This window comes from Bos indicus x Bos taurus, chromosome 8, assembly GCF_003369695.1.
Source record: "Bos indicus x Bos taurus breed Angus x Brahman F1 hybrid chromosome 8, Bos_hybrid_MaternalHap_v2.0, whole genome shotgun sequence".
Classification (NCBI taxonomy): Eukaryota; Metazoa; Chordata; class Mammalia; order Artiodactyla; family Bovidae; genus Bos; species Bos indicus x Bos taurus.
The window spans coordinates 29,780,889-29,797,125 of record NC_040083.1 but is presented as its reverse complement, the minus strand read 5'-3'; the positions used below and the strand labels follow the sequence as shown (position 1 = coordinate 29,797,125).

The window sequence follows — 16,237 nt, the reverse complement described above, 5'->3', positions numbered from 1 at the left end:
TCTTCCTTTATATATAAAAGAATACAAAGCTAAAACATAAATATTCTCTAATATAGATGCTGCTGCTGCTGCTAAGTCGCTTCAGTCGTGTCTGACTCTTTGTGACCCCACAGACGGCAGCCCATCAGGCTCCCCCGTCCCTGGGATTCTCCAGGCAAGAACACTGGAGTGGGTTGCCATTTCCTTCTCCAATGCATGAAAGGGAAAAGTGAAAGTGAAGTCACTCAGTTGTGTCCGACTCTTAGCGACCCCATGGACTGCAGCCTACCAGGCTCCTCTGTTCATGGGATTTTCCAGGCAAGAGTACTGGAGTGGGTTGCCATTGCCTTCTCTGAATATAGATGCTAGCAAATTTAATTTCTGCACTATTTATCAGAAGAAAATTAAGCAAATTATAAAGTTTCCTACAAAATGTTTAACACTATTAAGCACTGTTCAGTTTTAAAATGTTCTATATTCTACAAAACTAAAAATTACAATGATTTTATGAAATGTAACTTTTTTGCATTCTGGAAGACAAAAAATATAACTTTGTAATATGCTAAAATAAAAACACTTTTCATTAACTTGTTAAAATTACAGGACCATTTCTCATTGCATGAATTTAGATCTTATAAAGTTCTGCCTAATTCTTTAAAATGAAATGAGGATAATCATTTAGTTACACTATATCCTTTATTTTTATCTACCTGGAATAAATCTCAAAGGTTTAGGTTCCTGGTTCAGATTATAAGGAAAGGTGGAATGACACATACTGTCCATAATTTTACTATCTTTGATTCACATAGTTCACTCACTTTTGTTAAGGACTATGGCAAGTGTAGATTTTAGTGCAAAATTGAACAGAATGAGGCAGATGCAGGAAATAATTAACAGTAAATTTTAAACATTTCTGCCAATTATAAACACAAGTATATTTTAAGCGACCAGTAAGTAGTCACTGAATACTAATTAGTATAGGGTTTTTAGACATGTACTAAAGCCATTACAATTTCAAGTGGTACTCAATATGCCCTTTAGAATACTCCCTGCAAGACGACAGGCAAGTGTGACTAAAGAACATGTGAAGATGGACAAGAACAACCATGAGGCATTTTATTTTGCAAATCTGAAGAAAGCAATTTTCACCGAACAAAAGGACTGCATTTGGTTTAGGAAATTTATAAAGATAGTACTATCCTGCCCTCATGTTTTCATTACAGTTGATGTCTTCTTCCCACAGTGGCTTATTGTGCACATTACAAAATCTTCAGGGTCTCAGAATTAAAGTGACACACATTTTTTTGAAGCATGTGTGAAAATGAATCATTCTTCCCTACTCTTAATATAATATGCCTTTACAGACTTCTCCAATAATTCTAGTCATCTTGACAAAAGAAAATCACCAAGACAATACAATGATTTTACAAAGAGAAAGAATGACAGTTTCCCTTCTACTTTTCAAAAATGTTTTACAATATGATTTGAAATTGGCTTTATTCAACAGGCTGAAAGAGGAAGCAACTCTTACAGAGTGACACTGTCTGTAATAAAGAACACCTACAGTTCTGCACAACACATTCATTGCCACACATTCACAATGTTATTGTTATTACCATTAGAATCTTTTCCAGAACAATTTTCTGATGAGGAAAATATGGCTTTGTTTAGAAAAAGCTGACAATGTCAGCAAAACAAGTAATAAAATATAAAGGGTTGAGGGTTTTGCTTTTATTCTTACTTCTGCAAGTCTGATGAAGGCCCTGTTATTTCTGGCCTTTGCTAATGAGACTGGTGTTTCGCCTATCGGTGGTCCACGTAGCCAACAAACATCTATTTGCCTCTGCTGAACCCCAAGTGTTGCACAGGGTTCCTAGGCTCTGAATACACAGTAGCCAAAACAGATAAAGTCTCTGTCCTCACAATGCAGACAGATTCAGACAATTAATCCCATAAGCAAATACGGAACAACATACTACGAGTACAGTGAGGGAACAATACTAGGTTTCAAACTGAAATTCCTCAATTTAGGCTGGGACATGAAAAATGACCAAGAATTTGCCAGATGAAGAGTCAGAAGAGGAGCGTTCCAGAGGGCATGGCTTATATGAAGGTCTTGGGTGTTACACTTCCAAATCTAAACAAAGCAGCAGGCTCGAGTGCGAGAAGGAAGCAGACAGCCCCCGCTGAGACTGGAGCAGTGGTCAGAGGCCAGAGGACCAAGAAGATCTGTGAATCATGTGAGGGAATCCTGCTTCTCTCGTAACTGCAGCAGGGGAGTGATATGACGTTATGTTTTAAAAGATGGTTCTGTCTACAGAATAGACTGGGGAGGTGGGGTAGGATCTCTGAGCCCAAACTCTTCAGCTGATTTTCAAATCCTTCCTTAAAATGACGGCCCATTATTTCCATTCACACAAACAGCCTCCAGCCACAGGGCACACACACGGCCATTCGGAAACTCACTTCCCCACCTCAGTGCTTGCCTGTGCTTTTGTCTTCATCCACCCTGCCCCCTGCTTTTTTAGTTAAAATCTCAGCACGCTAAAGGAGACCCACCCGGCTCCACCTGACTCAATGTCAATTCCTCTGTGAAGACGATTTCACCATTCTTTAAATCCTATGGCACTCAGTAGAAAAACATGGAGCAGCAGAAAGGGAATCCTGAATTTTGGCTTTAACTGCTAAGCTTCAGGGCTATTTGGTTTCCTGAGATTACTGGACATGCAACTCCTCAATCCTCAGATACACTCGCCCAAGTTATGGACTGAAAACCACTTTTTTTTTTTTTTTACATTTTTAATTAAATGGAGAATTTTAAAGACAATTTTCAAATATACTTTGTTCTGCTCTATAAGTCATTTTTGCACACATACCAACAAAGACTGTTACCTAATCTTTGTTTCCATGTTTAATAATCTCCCTCTAACCGTGGCAAAAAGGCATGAGTATACCTGATGAAATATATTTAACCCAGTAGACTTTAAGAAAGAAAAAGAGCAAAGTATGAATGTAGAGAGTCAAAGAATACCTATTTCTGATATTTATATTTTTTCCTAGAGCTGCCCTAGAGTTAGGTTATAGTTTCATCTAGAAGAAATAACTAGATTGACTCAGACGCCAAGTGTCTAACATCACACTTATATTTATTGTTCACGTTGTACCTACTTCCAAAAGAAAGCATGGTTTCCTTTAAACGAGAACTTTCAGTAACTGGCACCTGAGAACCGCTTAAAGTTTGGCTCCACCTTAAAATACCCCATATTAAGAGGAACAAACTGATCTGACTGAATTAGAATTTATGTCTGCTATAATCCAACCAACTAATATGGCCACACCATCATCAGTCACACACATACTGAGGTTTCTAAAAGATTATTCTAAAAAAAAAAGGAAAAAGTTCAATTTCAAGAAACAAATAAATATATGGGAATTTTGTAACTTCAATAACATTTGATCAGTACATGACCTTAAAAATAATTGTACTGCAATCATTTCATGAAGAAATATAACCCATATTGATTCAATTATGAAATTTTGACTAAATGAAACTTATGGAAGGAGCTGACATTTTCCCCCACCGTCCCTAGAGGCAACTCCTTTTTACTCACCTTGATCTCTTTCGTGCCATGTTCGACTTCCAGCAGCTGGTGAATTCGGAGAGGGATAAAAGTCTCCTGTAGGACTTGGTTCCATATTTTCATCTATGGATATGGTTTTGGGTCTTTTGCTGTTAAAATATGACAACAGTTAATGGGAATTCTAGGAAGATGCATAGCACCTGCAAGTTTATAATCTAAGAATATTCTTACTGGAGAAATTTCCACAAACACAAGTAATAATATCCCAGAAATAATGGTGAGTATTCAAGACATCAACAGGAGTAGCAAACATTTTCCGTTTTATGTATCATTTATTATAACAGAGTAGAACTGTATTTGTGTAATGAATAGGATGTTTCTTATATTTACCTTTTGAAATATATTTCCAGTAGTAAAATACTACTTTTGGTAGTTAAAAAGTGAATTCTTAATGTGATATGTTTACTAACTTAAAAACTGTTATTAAGATTGCACCTAACTCATAATTATTATCAATATTAGTAACATTCATTTGTACGGCACTTGCCATTAACAATGTAATCCTTTCATATGAATTCACAGATAAGTAAGGTCCATAACCTTTCTAAGCTCAATTTAATTATCTGTAAAATGGAAACAATAAAACATTGCTCAAAGGGGAATTGTAGGGAGGATTAAATGAGTTATTAAATATAAAGCTCATACATTTAGTGGCTGGCACTTATTAAATAGTAATTATTAGTAGTAACCCTATAATTAATAATATTAAAAATTTATAGTACTTGTCTGATTATAAACTGTTTCATATATTCTTATTTACCTTTTCCTTAAAAAATACAGTTGTTGATCCTTTACTCTTAAGGTCAACCATGAAAATCATCATCGCCAAATTCAAACCCAATGGTATACTTCCAAAATAATATATTTTAATAAACAAAACATGGTTTTATCACAATAACTAAGAAAAATGAATATTTAGAGCCATGATTAAAAATCTATTCTATTCCACATGCCATATTGCTTAATACATGCCTTCATATATCTTCACCAATATTGTATTAAACAATTAGTTATGAATATGAAAATGGATATTGTTTCCTTAAATTAAAAAAAAAAAATCCTTATTCACACCCATGCAGGTAAAAACTAAAAAAAGGAAATCTTCTGAATAAACTTGAGGTTGTGATAAAAAACCTAATGTCGTAGCATTTCAGAGTTGTACCTGACTTTAGAAGCCACATACATAATCCAATCCTCCATTTTATTACAAGTAGGGAGACAAATTTGAAGAGAATCAATTGTCCTGAGTATGTTAATTGTAGCAGCCTGACTTCCTAGACTGTACTCTTTCAAAATCCTGGAAACATGTGCATGTCTGGGTATACTCATAGATACATTTGTGATTAAGATTTGACTCACAACTCCAAAACTATTAACATTATGTAGAAGATGGCAATTTCTATTAGTGCTAAATCACAGTGAGAATAAATAGTAGATATTTAGTTTCTTTCTAGGGTATCTAAAATTAGAATGCATTTTTTAACCCCTCCTTCAATCTAATTCTTTCATCTGTGAATCAACAGTAAATACAGGAAAACTTGAAATGAGGGAGAAAAGATTTTCATAAGGAAATAAAAGATAAATGTTTTTTAAAACTTTTTTATTCTAAATGACATAGTATTGTATTTAATACTGAATAATCATGAGGAAAGAGCCAGGTGGATGATACCGATCCATCATATAAAATAAAAATATTACTATTCACATTTTAAATTTAGAAAAATCAAAGCATTTTAAACAAATTACCATATCACAGACAATTTTAATAATAAACCTAAATACTTGCTATGAAATCTTACTATAGGAAAACAGTTTGACCATAAATGACACACAATTAAATTAGCTAATAAATGTACAGATGTGCACAGCCCCATAATCAATCCAAATGCAATTAATTTTTGTTACTGAGACTAGCATAGGAAAATGGTTATCCAGATTTTTTTATTTTTAAAAAATTGGTATTATAAAATACATGTTTTGCTCTGAAATTCATGTAGGATCTTTTATCTGATCATGGGTATTTTTAATGCTCTGAAAGTGAGATTGGTCTTTCTGTATTGAAGATTCAACCTCCAGAAAACCCAATAAAGCTACAATATCTGCTTATCTTGCCTTCTCGTTCACTCAGCCCTCTTCTATCATTCTATAGTAAAGGAACATATCATGAAATTCTAATGTACAATAACTTTCCAAGCTAATTTTTCCTCATTTAAATAGAAGATTTCCTTTTAAACTCCTGAAGGTTACAATTAGAAGGTCGAGAGAGAAAAATGAGAATGTCAGCAGAGAACCAAAAGACAAAGTCACCTCACTGTAGCTCTTTCCCAACTGGTTCAGCCAAATCTCAGAGCAGGTAATACTTTCACTGGTAACTAAAAGTTAACTAAATTATTCAAAGAGCATCAACTGAAGAACTTGGCAAACCTGTGGCCTAGAATAAGGCCTTTTAAAGTTAAATAAATGACACATTTTATTTTTCACTTCATTATTCCCAGTTTGGACATGGTATTAGGATAAAAGTTGGGTGGATCAGTCCTAAACCAGGGCAACATCATTTTTAAGGTCACCAAAAGAATTACATGACTTGTGAAATTACAATACTTCATAGAAGATAAAAATCATATTAATACATTTTCATAGTTCCCTTGTCCCCCCACCCCCGAAATGATTGTTTAAAATGCTCTGAACAACAATTACACTTAACTTTCAAATTTCAAAATAAGTTCAACCAAGAAAGAGTAAAACTCTGTGAAAAATCAGCAAAGAATCTTGAACTTTTTGTTTTATTTCCACACTGTTTACCGACAAACCTATGTGCATGTCTCCCTATCTACCTATTTGCATACCAGACTGAGAAGAAAAGCAGTTCCTCTTGGAGTTACCTGCTTGGTGGAGAAGACAAAGACCTCTGAAGATTGACCCCCGAGTTCATGTCATGATAGTATGGTTGGCTTGGGATTTCTCCAATTGGAAAGTTGACTCCAGTTCCCTGGGTTATGGGCGCTGAGGAATAAAACAAGAAAAAGAGCATTGGGAGTGGCATTTACTATTGTCATCTCTATTCAGATATAATAATCTCATATTTTCCATGCCTCTGGGCAAGGATGAGAGGAATTCTCTTTACCTTAAGACTCTGTATCAACCGTCCATTGGTTAAGACTTGCAAACATCCTCACTATGCCAGTGTTCACGTGTGGAAACTCAAGGCACTAAGATGGCCATCATTGGTTACCCCTTCCTCTGCTCGCACTGCCCAAGCTTCTTCATTCAGTCCTTACTGTTAGCCGTCACTACATCTGCCATCCCACTGGTCTATGGATGCTCCACAGGGCACAACACATGCTGATTATTGCTCAGGACAAAGCAAGGCCCTTTGTACTAACTCAGCTCTTAAAAATCAAATTATTGTTAAATAAAAATTAAAATTAAATTAAATCAAATTAAAATAGTTCCATAAAAAGATTATTTTATAATAATATTAACATTAATATTAAAGTACATTAGAGATCATATTTCTAATATTTGATATAAAAATAATTATTGTATTAGGACAAGTATATAAGTAAAATTGACAAATATGAAATAAAAGTCAAGATTTCTTTTTCCAAAATACATATTCAGTTTCATATATGAATAGGAAGTACAGTTTTACTTTATGTCTTGTTTTTTAAAAAGTTGATATGCTCAACTTCGTAAGTCATTTAAAATATACTCATGGAGTTTTATACTTTAAGGTATAAATCAAAAAGTCTTTTTGAGTTTGCTGATATATTGTGAACTGAGATTTTTGATGTAAGTATTGGTTGTCATACCATGGATTACAGCTTTCTAAATTTTTAAAATTAGTTTCTAAACTTCTTGAATAAATCTTTCAGGCAGCATGTTGTGTTAGAATGAGGAGAGTACTGGGAAATAGACAACATTTTAACTCCTTCTGCCATTTATGTGCTATAAACCTCAGTTTCCTGAACTATAAAATGAGAATTATAATAAGCTATCACATATGACTATTTTGAGGATGAAATGAGGTAAGGAGTGATAAAAGTCTATCATGATGCCTAGTGGATAACAGATACTCAACAAGTATGAGTTCCCTTTTCTTGCTTTCTCCCCCAAAACTCTTCCCTGGCAACCTACAGTGGTTAGCAAAGATGAAACGGTCCAAAAACCTATGAAAAGCAGTAAATAGGTACAAATGAATGGTACAAATGAATCTATCCACTGAAGGTCTGTGCAATCAACAAGTTATTGTATCCATTACTGACAGGTGCTGAAAGTTTCAGGACACAAACCAGTCTAAGATATAAGATAGTTCCTGTCCTTAATAAGACACATGGGGCAACAAGCTGGGTAAACAGAACACTCATGAAAAGCACAGAAATACAAGCATCATGCAGATTATAGTGAAACTTCCACAAGAACGACATGATCAACAAACGCTATAGGATTTCAAGGGAAGAAGAATCCGATATAAGCTTGAATGGTCCAAGAAATCTGCAGAAAGCCACAGCTGGCCCAGAGCTCTAGAGGATGAGGCGGGTACTCAAAGGAAGTTACTCTAAATAGCAGTTGCTAAAAGAGCAAGGTCATGGGCAGAGATGACATGCAAGGTGGAGACCAGCCAGGTTGGTGTCAAAGGACAATGATTAAGAATAAATTCTATTTCTTCACCTGTTTTCACCAGGCCTTCAAGATCATCAATGAGGGGAAGTGTATCCTAGCCCATGGCAACAAAACTCTAGAGCCTCTGAGATTCACACTACAACAGAGAGTCCACTTAATCTTCCCCTTTCTCCAAACTAACCTCATGTTGAGTATAAAATTCCAAAGGGACCGTTGATTTTCAAGGGATTTTCCTTACCTAGAATTTTCAATAGACATCTGAAATGTGTTCACTATCAGTTGAATTGTATTTCAGTATCAGGCAGGCCAAGACTAACAACGTATTTTTTAAGAAAATGTGATTAGAGGGTACACGGTTTATTGCAGAGAAATAATCAAGGAATATACAATGGATAGCTCTATTAAAAATTAAGTCAAAATAAATTAATACATACAAGATTAGTCTCAGCTCTAAAGATCTGCAGTTTCTGCCTGCTGTTAGGTTGTTCATATTACATAATATGATTTAGCCTCATTTTATATAAAAAATACTAGTTTTCAATGTATAACTATGCCTATTGGCTTCAGTTCTTTGGACAGTTAAAATGTAGTTGCTTGTTGTGGCTTGAGGTACACCAGAGGTTAAAAAAATGCAAGGTAAGAAATCCCACAATAACCACATGCTTTAAAGTTTATTATTAGAATCATGTTCTACGTGACATTGGAAAGCAGAGTAGTGCTGGAAGGAGGCATTTGAGGGGTTCAGTGAAAGTAAAACAATCTGTTTGGCTTTCGATGGTAATAATGGATACAATTCAAAGAACTGAGTTACCAACAGGAAACTTACATGTTATATCTTATATCAATTAGCTGCAATTTATTAAGCTCATGCAATATTTAGACAAAGATCTGTAGTTCCTATTTAATAAACATATGGCATGACAGTCAACACAGATTGTTTGACCATAAGCATACTAGGTATAATTTATAGGAAAATGACAATTACAGATCTTTGGAAATATTATCTTTTTTTCTAAATTTTGTACCAGAAGGATTATTTCAAAATATCAAGGAAGCAACACAAATAATTTATTTACAAATATTGTATGATCTCACTTATACGTGGAATCTAAACAAACAAAAAACAAGCTCATAGAAAAGTTTACTAGAGGTGGGTATTAGTGGGGAGGGAGAATTGGAGGAAGTTAGCACAAAATGTACAAACTTCTAGTTATAAAATAAATAGATACTGGGGATGTAATGTACAAAACAATGACTATAGCTAATGTAGCATATATATATATATATATATATATATATATATATATAAAGCAGTTAAGAGAGTAGATCCTAAGAGTTCTCATCACAAGGAAATAACATTTTCTCTTTTTCTCTTTTTTAACAGCTGCATGACTGCATGAGATGATAGACATTAACTAAACTTACTATGGTATTTCACAGTATATGTCAGTCAAGCAATTATGCTATATACCTTAAAATTATACAGTGCTACATGTCAACTAAGTCTCATTAAAACTGGGGCAGGGGTGTGTGGACAAGATGGAAAGTAAAGCTTTAGTCATGGCTTAAGAAAAACAAAACAAAAGCATTTTGTCTACAGATTTACACACAAGCAATGTAAAATTTAGTGTAGATTTTGACACTAAACGGGAGATTACAGAAATTAAAGTAGATTAATAATGAACACGGCCAAATTCTAAAACAGCACATGCACAAAATTTATCTAATGACAAAGTGTATAAGAACTGCAAGTCCCAGCAGATATGCCTATTTAAAAGCCTCGGGAAAAACTTATATCAGATGCAAAGATCATTGTTAGCACCTCTCCCAGAGAGCAGCAAGGGGCCTTAAGGCTGCAAATCATGTTTAAGAGGCTGCCAATACCCTCTTAGAAACCAAGCTCAGAAGAACCTCAGATTCTAAGGGTTAGAGGGCAACCCTTAATCTCTCTTATTGTTCTCCTCACTCCAAAAGCTGATCCTAAATCAACTTTTAAGATGGAGATAATATCGTTCACCAGAAAGATCACTATCCTAAAATTGAACAACTTCATTAGCTAAAGTCAACATTCACATTAGAGGGTCATACCAGAGTAAAACCCCAGAGGACAGAAACCATTAACATATCGTAAACCCTCAAGAAGTCAGAATTCGTGATGTACAGCAAAAGGGTTGTGCTGAAGTTGATGTTTACTTAGCAAAACCTATTTCATAAACAATGAAGTTCAATTGTATAAATAAGGTTATAATGTGGATATATTAAACACTTAGGAGAATAACTTCTCAAGCATTTCAGAGACACCTATTTACATATGGGATAGAAAATGTTTGCTGAATTAATTAGCTAATGAATGAATATAGATAATTAACATACTAATTACAAATCAGTAATGTTTGTTATAACAGCTAACTTAAAAATCTCTAAGAGATGAGAGTGTGATTTAAGAAAGAATGAATGATGTATGTTAAATTTACCTCACTTCTGAACTGTTATAGAAATATATTTTTTAAGTTTCAAATTCAGATTTCTCACAGTATCAATCTTCTCACAGTACCAATCTGGGTTTTTATAAGTTCTCATATGGTTCTCCCATAGCGTCTAACATAATGTTACCTCTGCTGCTGCTGCTGTTAAGACACTTCAGTCGTGTCCAACTCTGTGCGATCCCATAGACGGCAGCCCACCAGGCTCCCCCATCCCTGGGATTCTCCAGGCAAGAACACTGGAGTGGGTTGCCATTTCCTTCTCCAATGCTACCTCTGCTAAGTCGCCTCAGTCGTGTCCGACTCTGTGCGACCCCATAGACGGCAGCCCACCAGGTTCCCCCATCCCTGGGATTCTCCAGGCAAGAACACTGAAGTGGGTTGCCATTTCCTTCTCCAATGCATGAAAGTGAAAAGTGAAAGTGAAGTCGCTCAATCATGTCTGACTCCTAGGGACCCCACGGACTGCAGCCCACCAGGCTCCTCCATCCATGGGATTTGCCAGGCAAGAGTACTGGAGTGGGGTGTCATTGCCTTCTCCAATGTTACCTCTAATGAGGAACTAATAATATTTTCTGACAGATAATGCTATTATCCTTTTAAGAAGGATAGAAGTATAAAACTGAGAAAATTACAAATTTAAACAAATAATTTCATAGAGTCTCATAACTGTAGCAGCATAGCCTCTCTGCTACAGAGCAACACACACACACACAAACACAACTACCCACCTTCAAATACTCCCTTCCTTACACAATGCCATTAAGTGGTAGTAAGTCACTCAGGCACGTTCCTTTCCAAATTAAAAATAAACATAAAAAGTTCAAATATTGCAGTCTTAGCACAACACATATTGATCAGGAAAAACACAGACGTCTCATGGCCTTGGTCAATGAAGTAGACCACCAAAATCCTCTTGCCTAGCAAACATGAATCCAATAGACACAGGGACACAGGATATGAAGTTTTGGTCACTTAGACTACTCCTTAGTCAACAGATGAAGGCAGAAGTATTTGGGGCATAATATTTATCCACTGCAGAATTATGTCAGAAAGGATGCTACTAAAGTCTTAAATGTTTATTCACAGAACTCTCTGAAACACAGGCTAGGTGCACTAGTCAGTTCAGAAGTCTGTATTTGAGAAACTACAGTCCCAAAGAGAAAGTCACCTACTTCACTGAATGCCATGCTAAAGTACTACCTACACTTAGCCTCAGTAACTCATTTTTTTTTTATTCTTTTTGGATCATCATAATTCTTGTTCATGACCTCTGAATTTGACCCAAGTGAAAAACACAGCTTAAACAGGGACCAGAGTGGCCCTACATCATCTGAATAAACCATTTCAAACTGTGACACTCCCTATCAAAACGTCAGGTGAAAATACAGCCATCAAAGGTACATAAATAAGCTAAATCAAAGAAGAGAGCAAGTAGAAATGAGTCAGTCCCTTCAGCATAATCAATGAGATAAGAACAGCCTCTTACATATATCTGCAGACACCGTAATAACAACTAAAAGAGGTGATCAAGAAAACTTCCTCCTTGCTTAGTTAGCTGACCAGGTACACTTTACTTGAGAAAATTCTCCTCCAGGCTGCCAAGAATGGTGTCTCAGGTGAGGTGGCCAGTGAAAACAATTTGACATTGTTTTGGATAACAATGCTTTCTATCTATATCCAACTACAATCTGCAAAGTTAATTTCTGCATCCCTCTACACTCTGCCTGTTAGCGTGTATATCCTGTACATCTCCAAGCCCCCACCAAAATGTTAGCAAAATGAAAAAGCACTTATCTACAGGAAACTTATGTGGGTTATCATAACAACACTGAGTACATTTAATTAATCACACTTCCTTTGATATAAATGACCATCTATGGTCACAGAGTGAACAGTGAATTAAATGAATACCAACAACACAGCAAGCAGAACAAACCCCAAATTATTTTTGTACTACAAAAAGTACGGATTTAAATGCAAATATTTCAGAAAGCCAGACAAATTAACTTCATTTGTGAAATCAAAAAGTTAGAGATTTTAAAGCTCAAATTACCCTAATACACAGTTCTTTTCATACTGTATTTCATTTTCAAAATACAAAATATTTTAAGTCATACTGTATAATTAAATAATAAGCAAAGAGTTTACTTACTTCTAGATACTCTCACAAGTTCTGATACATTGAAGACTCCAGATTTTACAAAACTATCCTCAAGGTATCCTGAAAATAAACATCAAGAAGAAAGAGATCAACATAAGCAGGAAGCAAATAAATGATTTAACACTAGAATTCACTCAAGTGTTTCAAAACAAAGGTTAGACTAAAAACCAAGTATGCTTACAACAAAGACACATAAAAACAAAATGCTTATGAAATGCAAACTGAGTCTTTTAAAACAGAAGTTTTCAGTTTAGAAGCTAAATAATCTCTCAGAAAGAAATTTTAACTTTCCAAGTGTACAAGGCAATTGGTATGGTTTTATTTGCCATGGCTCATGCATAGGGAATGAAGGTTTAGGGGCCCTTGGGCAGTAGCACCTGGTAGACTAAAGTCCAATCATTTAAAAAAAAAGAAAGAATGAAAAAGGAAAACCACAACCACAATTAGCACCTTGTTGGAATTACTTCAAAGATCTCTGGAAACCACTGTTCTTTAACAAATCCTTCCCTGAGTAAAGAAAAGTGAGTTGCTGTTACCAGCCCTCCCACCTTTGTTCCTGTCCTGAATCACACAAAAGCAGAACTGGTACACAGAGCAAATACTTCACACGGACCTATTTCCGTGCACCTTTAATATACCTCACACAATTTCACTGCTTTCTCACCCTGCTGCCACTCCCTGGTACTCCATTTCAAAAACAGGATCCTTTTTTCTGGCAAACAGTGGTGAGGCCAGACCTCCAGGAATGCCTCCTGACCCTTCAGGGACCTCCACTGGTCAGGAGCCAGAGTCAAACGGATTCCTGGCTGGCCTAGCTCTGCCCAGGACTGGAAATGGAACTCTCAGCGACTGCCGTGTCCCCAGGTTCTAGCCAATGAGAAGGAAGTTTCATGGTGGTGAGGAGGGGATGAACACCTCAGGTAGATGGAATACGGCTACTCATTCCATCTACCTGCTGCCCCAGGGAGAGAATAAGTGTGAAAATCCTCAGTATTCAAATGCTTCCAGGAAAAAACTCTAAATTCCAAGAAATGGCAATTTGATCCAATGCTGCAGAACACTTTGGGGCTGACTGAGAGGTTGATTTAGTGTAGGAAAGGCAGGCATGAGTGGTTTAGCAACATGGTCCACTCACGTCGAAGAGCTGGGCTTTGACTCCTGACTACACTGTGCCACCATGGCGTCCTGGAATAATTAATCATGATAATAATGAACTTAAAGAAATTTATAATAATAATTGTCCTGGAACATTAGACTCTTTGTGCCTCAGAGTTTCCATTCATATATTAAAGATAATACCAATAAAATTAGCTACCTTACAGAGTTATGCATAAGCGAGATAAAACTATAAAATGCAGAGTAGGCACAGATTAAACATCACCAATAAATTAGGACTGGCTCATGGAGGCAACAATCATGCACACACTGAAATATTCACACTGAATTCCAGTCTCAAGATAACTATAAATAATCATTTAGAAACTTTACCAGAATGAGAGTCACCACCCTACTTTTTAACCATACATAGCATGAAAAGACAGAAAATCATTTACTTAGTACATATACATCACTGTTGGGAATAAACAGAGGAGCTGTGTATGTCTGAAGGCTGTTTGAACACTGTTTTATATCCATCCATTCACCTTCTTTAGAAAAAGAATAAAAGAATGAGAAGAAATTATGAGATCTCAGCTGGTGATAAAACTCAGGTCTCATATTAAATCATTACTTTAAAAAAGATATACATTTTTAAGAGGATAAGAACTAAATGTCCCCACTTAATGCAGCTCTATTTTAAGAAACGCCTACTTCTTGAGCAATTAATTTTCTGTCAGGGTGAATTCATTTCAGTGATTATTGAGAAACTTTCAGATAGATACCATTGTACAAAGTGCTAAAAGCCATTGAGACACAAAAGGACATCAACTCCCGCTCTGTGGTTGGAGACAAAGACAGTTTTAATTTCTAACAGGTTATTATTATTGTTTTTGTTGCTCTAAAGTATAATAGCTTACACTGTACTTTATGTATAGTAAACATTTTACATATGACAAGTACATTAAATATAGAGACTCTACTTATCATGATGACAGCCCGTATGCTTAACCAATCAGACAAGGTTATTCGCTCTGTAAAGGCCCACCCTCATGTCATTCTCACATAGCTGCCTCTGATCAGAAGGCCCTCTATCCACACTCAACTCTCAGCCTTCCGTGTCCAGCTCAGCCACTGCCCGCTCCATAAACTGCTTCTCTACCCTCCTCTCCCAACCCCTATGCCAACTAAAATTGATCTCTTTTTCTATATTCACATAGCACCTGGTTTGTACTTACTTTACATCACTTTGTACATTCAAGTTTTCCAAGATAACTGTTTTCAAGTCTTGTGTTTTTTCTTATTTGGGGGAGTGACTGGGTTTTGTCCATCTGCTTCTCCCCTAACAACTAAGTCAGAGCCCACATATAAGGCAATGGCACCCCACTCCAGTATTCTTGCCTGGAAAATCTCATGGGTGGAGAAGCCTGGTAGGCTGCAGTCCATGGGGTCGCTAAGAGTTGGACACGACTGAGCGACTTCACTTTGACTTTTCACTCTCATGCATTGGAGAAGGAAATGGCAACCCACGCCAGTGTTGTTGCCTGGAGAATCCCAGGGACGGGGGAGCCTGGTGGGCTGCCATCTATGGGGTCGCACAGAGTCGGACACGACTGAAGTGACTTAGCAGCAGCAGCATACACTAACCAGTAAACGCTTGCAGAAAAAAACTGTAAAATTCAACTTTTTGAAACATGGTCACAAATGCATACCTTAATAATTTTATAACAATGAAGATAAAGATAGCTTAAGACTGAAGGATAATTTTACTGATTCTTGTTATTCCCTGGAATTTGTTTGCCTAGGAGTTTATTTATGTTATTGGGCAGGATGGGAAAGTGTAATGATTACAGGCAGATTATATCTCTAACTTTGTTGTGTAACTAATGTACAACTTTAGGCATTTAGTATAAAATAACTACCAAGGCACTAGGAGTGTTCAAACAGCTCACAGATATTTGCAAATTGACGAAAGAGTAAATAAATGGTAAATATTTCAATTTATATAAATTATTCCATGTGTACCCGAATGCTGGGAAAGATTGAGGGCAGGAGAAGAACAGAGTGACAGATTACGAGATGGTTGGATGGCATCACTGACTCAAGGGACATGAATCTAAGCAAACTCTGGGAGATAGTGAAGGACAGGGAAGCCCAGGGTGCTGCAATCTATGCGGTCACAAAGAGGCAGATACAACTTAGTGACTGAACAATACAGGCTAACATTTCAATATATAGATATTATCTGAAGT

General features: G+C 36.1%; 1 protein-coding gene across 10 annotated transcripts in view; it reads right to left on the bottom strand.

Moving 5' to 3' along the window:
• Positions 1-16,237, bottom strand: part of NFIB (nuclear factor I B) — a 257,619-nt gene that overhangs the window by 60,246 nt on the left and 181,136 nt on the right. For all 10 annotated transcript variants that reach the window (XM_027549231.1, XM_027549222.1, XM_027549226.1 and 7 more), the window contains exons 4-6: positions 12,882-12,950; positions 6,503-6,623; positions 3,591-3,709 (exon numbers count right to left, since the gene is read on the bottom strand). In XM_027549231.1, the coding sequence (XP_027405032.1) occupies positions 3,591-3,709; positions 6,503-6,623; positions 12,882-12,950 (309 nt within the window). The remainder of the gene's footprint in view (positions 1-3,590; positions 3,710-6,502; positions 6,624-12,881; positions 12,951-16,237) is intronic.